Source organism: Dipodomys ordii, unplaced genomic scaffold (genome assembly GCF_000151885.1).
Source record: "Dipodomys ordii isolate 6190 unplaced genomic scaffold, Dord_2.0 Scaffold85, whole genome shotgun sequence".
NCBI classification, from domain to species: Eukaryota; Metazoa; Chordata; class Mammalia; order Rodentia; family Heteromyidae; genus Dipodomys; species Dipodomys ordii.
Window position 1 is genome coordinate 2,354,879 of NW_012267301.1, and position 6,000 is coordinate 2,360,878.

The 6,000-nt window shown below is 49.6% G+C and overlaps 1 protein-coding gene across 1 annotated transcript in view; it reads right to left on the reverse strand.

The window, feature by feature from the left end:
* Window positions 1-1,336: 1,336 nt before the first annotated feature.
* The window catches only part of Myoz3 (myozenin 3), a 10,974-nt gene continuing 6,310 nt past the window's right edge, over window positions 1,337-6,000 (reverse strand). Inside the window, exons 4-5 of the mRNA XM_013025483.1 lie at window positions 5,831-5,993; window positions 1,337-1,505 (exon numbers count right to left, since the gene is read on the reverse strand). Of these exons, the coding sequence (XP_012880937.1) occupies window positions 1,337-1,505; window positions 5,831-5,993 (332 nt within the window). The remainder of the gene's footprint in view (window positions 1,506-5,830; window positions 5,994-6,000) is intronic.

The following is a 6,000-nucleotide window of genomic DNA, read 5'->3' on the forward strand; positions in this document are numbered from 1 at the left end:
TGTGGTTCAAATTGGTAGAGCACTAGCCTTGAATGAAAAAGCTCAGGGACAGCGCCCAGGCCTTGAGTTCAAGCCCCATGACCGGCATTCTAAGCCCTGAGATAAGAAGCTGCAGCATGGGCTGGGAAGGTGGCCCTCAGTTCGATTCCTCAGCACCACATAAGCAGAAAACGCCAGATGTGGCACTGTGGCTCAAGTGGTAGAGGCTAGCCTTGAGCTGAAGAGCTGAAGGACAGCACCCAGGCTCAGAGTTCAGGCCCCACGACCAACAAAAAAAAAAAAAAAAGAAGCTATAGAACCACCACCATTATCTACCACCACCAAGTCCACCATCACTGGAACCAAGGGGCCTGCTCAAGTATAAGGGGTTAAAAATGAAACCTTATAAGTACCCACCCCTCTTTGCATCAGTTCTGTAGTGTCCCACAGGGTGACCCCCTCCTTTTTATCCCCTTGGCTACCCCCTATTTCAGGCATCACCCTTGAAGGCTTTCTGGCCTCCAGTATCATTTCCCTCCAGTCTGTGCTCCACACAGCAACTAGTGAGAGCATCATCAAAACTTGCCCCTTTCCTCAGTAAAGCCCCCACCTGTGGCCCACATAGATGCTCCCTTCTCCATCACCTTGGACTCAATTCTGCACATTCTGATCTGCTTGCCAGGATACTCTTACCACACTCCTTTTTTCTCCATGGATTCTTATTCTCCCTCCAACATCCCACTCCAATTCTGGGGGAAGCTTCTAGAATCCCACCTCATGGCCAGAGCTAGAGACCTTGCTCTGCTTAGTGACACTTTGTTCCTCAATTGTCAATTAGCATGCTCCAGGGAAAATTAAAGCCACTCACTTCACAAATCTCTCTTTCCCACCATTTTTTCCTCCTCAAGACCTGAGCCTGGCATTGTGTAGCACTTAATAACAGAATAGCTGGAGTCAACTGCATCTCAGCAAAAGGAAAACCTAACTATTAGAGATATTCACAGGGAGGTGGGCTGCTAGTTAACAGGCCACCATGGGAGAGGGTCAGCTGCTGGAGCAGGGAGACACAGACACATGGGCATGGATTCCTAAAGACAAACTGTAGACATGTAGACGACCTAATAGTCCCAGCACTGCAAGTCTGGGACAGGCCAGAAGTCTATATGAAGACCAATGTCCTCAGGTAACTTTGAAACACATCTGCATTTGGAAACTACTGAACTTTGTGACCTTTGCGACATTTTGCAATAATAGTTGTGTGTGCAGGCTCTTCATAAATTGTAAGAACAGTCCATAAGTCTTGGCTTCTGATGTTACATAAGTCCTGAGTCTGAGAAAGCGAAGTTATAGGCTGGGCCTACAGCTCCTCAGACTCTGGGAGTTTGCGGACCCAGCCCTGAGCCACCCTGTTGAAGTTGGGTCTGAGGCGGAGGAGTTCCAAGCCACTAAAGGGCTCTGGGACAAAAGGGGTGCCTGCCCTGGGAATGGTCTCCCCTACCAGAGGTCCTCCAAATGGCACAGGAGTCCTGAGGAAAAAGAAAGAACAACAGAAGAGGTGACTGGAAGAAAAATGGCAAAGTACTGATATTCAGGTAACAATGTGGCCTCTTCCTGCCTTTTTCTGGGCCTTAATTTCCCCTTCTATACAGCAAAGGTCTGTATGATTCTAACATTTCTCTAGCTCTGCCCTTTCCTAAGTCTGCCCCTAGAGTGGGTGGAGCAAGAGTGGTTTCTAGAGTCAAAATTGGCTGGTTCTAGGAAAAACTGTTAATTTCTCTCTAAGAAGCTACATAGGACAGTAGCCCTGGAAGCAAATTTTCCTTCCTCTTGTTCCCAAAGTACCCACACACTGTAGTGAAGAGGGAGAGTTAGAGAATGAGAATCAGGAGCTGGGAAGGTGGCTCAGTGGTAGAGTGCTTGCCTTGCATGCATGAGGCCCTAGGTTCAATTCCTCAGCACCACATAAGCAGAAAAAGCCGGAAGTGAGGCTGAGGCTCAAGTGGTAGAGCGTTAGTCTACAGCTGAAGAGCTGAGGGACAGGGTCCAGGCTCAGAGTTCAGGCCCCACGACAGACAAAAAAAAGGGGGGGGGACTGAGAATCAGAAAAAAAAATGCAAATGACAGCAGTGACAGAACACTTCTCCCCAGAAGATTCACAGAAGGGAAGAATGTGATCACTGAGGCAAAGTTGATGAGATAGTAGGGGCAAATTTCACCCATAGTCTGCTGGCTAGAGAGAAGTCAGTTGGTTTTGCTATCTTGGAGGACAATTTGGAAGGTTATTTTAACCTGAAAATATATGAACTCTTGTCACTCAACAACTCCACCTGTAAATGTGGGGTTGGGGGAGGCTTATGCATACAAGAAAGACTGAGCAAACAGATATGAACAAGGCATTAAAGACAAGCCAGAAGCAGCTCCACACTGCTGGCAGAGGAGCAGACAAGGCAGATAGAGTACCACACATGACACAATTTAAAGGAAAGAAGCAGATCTGAATGCACTAATGAGGTAAACTTCAAAAGGATAATGTTAGATGAAGAAAACAAAAGCTGAGCCGGTGCTGGTGGCTCACGCCTGTAATCCTAGCTATTCAGGAGGCTGAGATCTGAAGATCGAGGTTCAAAGCCAGCCCAGGCAGGAAAGTCCGTGAGACTATTATCTCCAATTAAAAAAAAAACACTAGAAAACCAGAAGTGGCGCTGTGGCTCAAGCGGTAGAGCGCTCGCCTTGAGCTGAAGAGCACAGGGACAGAGCCCAAGCCTAGAGTTTCAAGCCCCACAACCAACCCAAAAAAAAAGAAAGAAAACAAAAGCCAGGCACCAGTGGCTCACGCCTAGCTACTCAGGAGACTGAGACCTGAGGATCACGGTTCAAAACCAGCCTGGTCAGGAAAGTCTGTGAGACTCTTATCTCCAATAAACCACGCAGGAAACCGGACATGGTACAGTGGCTCAAGTGATAGAGCGCTAACCTTGAGCTGAAGAGCTGAGGGACAGTATTCAGGCCCAGAGTTGAAGCCCCATGACAGACAAAAAAAAACAGAGAAAGAAGAGGAGGAGGAGGAGGAGGAGGAGGAAGAGGAAGAGGAAGAACAGGAGGAGGAGGAAAGGAAGGAAGGAAGGAAGGAAAAAAGTTACTGAATAAAACAAAGTATTTTTTTTTGGGGGGGGGTCCAGTGGTGGGGCCTGAACTCTGGCCTGGGTGCTGTCCCTCAGCTCTTCAGCTCAAGGCTAGCACTCTACCACTTGTAAGCCACATTGCCACTTCCGGCTTTTCCCCCCCTGTTTATGTGGTGCTGAGGAATCGAACTCAGGGCCTCATGCATGCAAGGCAAGCGCTCTACCACTGAGCCACCTTCCCAGCCCATCACCAAGTATTAAAATACACATCGTACACTCACAAAACAATGCCATAACTGGTGGTTTACACTCAGGAGACTGCCATCTGAGAGTCACTATTCAAAGCAGCACAGGCAGACAAATCTGTGAGACTCCAATAAATCAGCAAAAAGCCAGAAGTGGAGCTGTCATTCAATTGGTACAGCCCCAGCCTTCAGCAAAAAAGCCAAGCAAGAATGCAAGGCCCAAAAAAAAAAAAAAAAAAAAGAATGCAAGGCCCTGAGTTCAAACCCCAGTACCAGCACCAAAAATAAAAAAAAAAATAAAATGCCATAATTCCTATAGGTACACAGCTACCTACGTAAGTATTCCCAAAATGTAGGCCATCCTGGCGATTTGTTCTTTGGAAAGGGGCCTCAGATTGAGCAATGGTAAAAAAAAAAAAAAGTGTGGGGGGCTGGGAAGGTGGCCCAGTGCTAGAGCGCTTGCCTTGCATGCATGAGGCCCTGGATTTGATTCCTCAGCACCACATAAGCAAAAAGAAAAAAAGCCAGAAGTGGCACTGTGGCTCAAGTGGTAGAGTGCTAGCCTTGAGCTGAAGAGATGAGGGACAGGGCCCAGGCCCAGAGTTCAGGCCCCACGACCGGACCCAAAAAATAAATAAATACATAAAATAAAAATAAAAAAGGGGGGAACCCTGCTTTCATTCTATAGTTGCTGGGATTTTTATTTCAAAAAATGTATATAATTCTTAAGCTATTTTATCTATGTTAACTTACTTGTTTATTTAATACTTTGCAGTGCTAGGTATCAAGCCCAGCACTTCAAGAATGCTAGGTGAGAGCTCTATCACTGAACTACTTCTCTTACCCTTGTTTTCAATATTAAGAAACATAAAAAGCAAAAGTGACATTGTCCAAAAAGAAATGTACCCTTTACTTGACTGTAACACCTCTGTACATCACCATTATAATAACAAAAATTTTAAAGAAATAGAAAAGGCATTTCTGTCATGGTTTTCCTGCATCAGCGACCATTGGGAAGAGGGCAATGCTTGCTGCTGGAGCGAAAAAGCAAACTTCAGCCAGAGCCTGGGATTTTGCCAGGAAAGCATGGCTGTCTGGATCACCCTAGCTCAGCTGCAGCAGCCAAGCTCTGAAGGAACAGGCTGGGTAATGGCCAAGAAAAGCAAGCCGCACAGTTGGGGAGCCCAGAGGCCTGACTTCTGAGTCTTGCGTGGCCAAGAACAACTATTCCTCCTCTCTATGCATCAGTTGCTCTTCTGTCCCTGAGAAGGTCTCTTTAGCACCCTCTTCCGCTGTTGGGAAGGGGTTCCACTATCATTTTGAGGCACTGGTTGAGTGGAGGAAGCATCCTGACCCAGCCAGCCTGGATGCTGGCTGCCAGAACTGAAGGTGTTTGCTGAGGGTTTGGAATAGCTGGGCAGACAGGATCTGAAGGCCCAGAAGGAGTCAGGCAGTCCTGCCTGGTGGGGAACTCCAGAACAGAACGTCTGCCAATGGCTTGGAGGTCAGGCAGCACTCCCTGGCTCCAATTCTTCCCATTAAGGACCTCCCTGACTACTCTGCTGTTTGGGGCTGTCACATCCCCTCCTCTGCCATCTCTTCTCTTGCCACTACCGACACCCATCCTTTGGTGCTTCCTCCTTGGGTCTCATCTCCAAGTCTAGCCAAGACCTGGCACACACCCAGCTGCCTCTGCCAGACAGTCTCCACATGTGTGTCTGGTCAGATGCCAGAGCACTAGGCCATGGCCCTCTCTCTGTGGATCCATCTTGTCCTCACTTAATGTACGATAAGCCAGGGGACCCATTCAGCCATTGCATCAGCTCAAGGAAGCCAAGTGTAATTAAAATGAATCTCCAGCCCAAACTGGCCTCCAAAAGCCAAGCTCCAGTCTGGAATTCTATGGCCTGTTTTCAGGTTTCCTGGGCGGAAAGTTAAATTTATCCCTTTCAAGTTCTCCCCAGTTCGCTTTTTTAAGCACGTCCATCTATAAATAATAGTAATAGCAGCTACTGCTTATGGAGAGCTGAAGCCACACAGCCAGCCCTGGGGTCTGCATTTAAACCCACACTGAGACCACAGCACTCCACCAGCAGCACTCAGCGCCCGTGGCCTCGGCGCTGCTCCCTGCCGTGGGCGGCCTCGGCGAAAGTACAGGGAGGCTGGATGGGGCCAGAACTGCGGAGAGCTGGGAGCCCCTAGAACAGCGGTGTGGGGACCACTCTGTGGAGTGGACCCAAGCTTGCGTCCTGCAGGATAATGCCGTGACTTTCCCGAGCCTCTGGGGAAACTGGCAACAGGACGTGTGGCACCTTCGCCCTTCGCCCCGCCCGTGCGAGGCACCTACCAAGGAGCTGCCGCCCAGCCCCAGCCACCCTTGAAGACGTGTGCGTCAGGAGCTGGGAGGTGTGGCTGCCGGCTGGGGTCCAACCCACGAGCTTCGGCCCGCCCCGCCCCCAGGCCCCGCCCCCAGCCCGGCTTTACTTGTTGAAGTTCCGGAGGTCCCAAAGGCGGGGCGCGTGGCTGCGGCCGGCGTCCGCGAGCTCGCGGTGGCTGACAAGCTCCTGCCAGGGGCAGCGGTAGCCCTTGGGAATGGAGGTGTGGTTGAACTTCTCCGGCGGAACGGACTTGAGCGGCTCGGCGTAGCCTGCGGG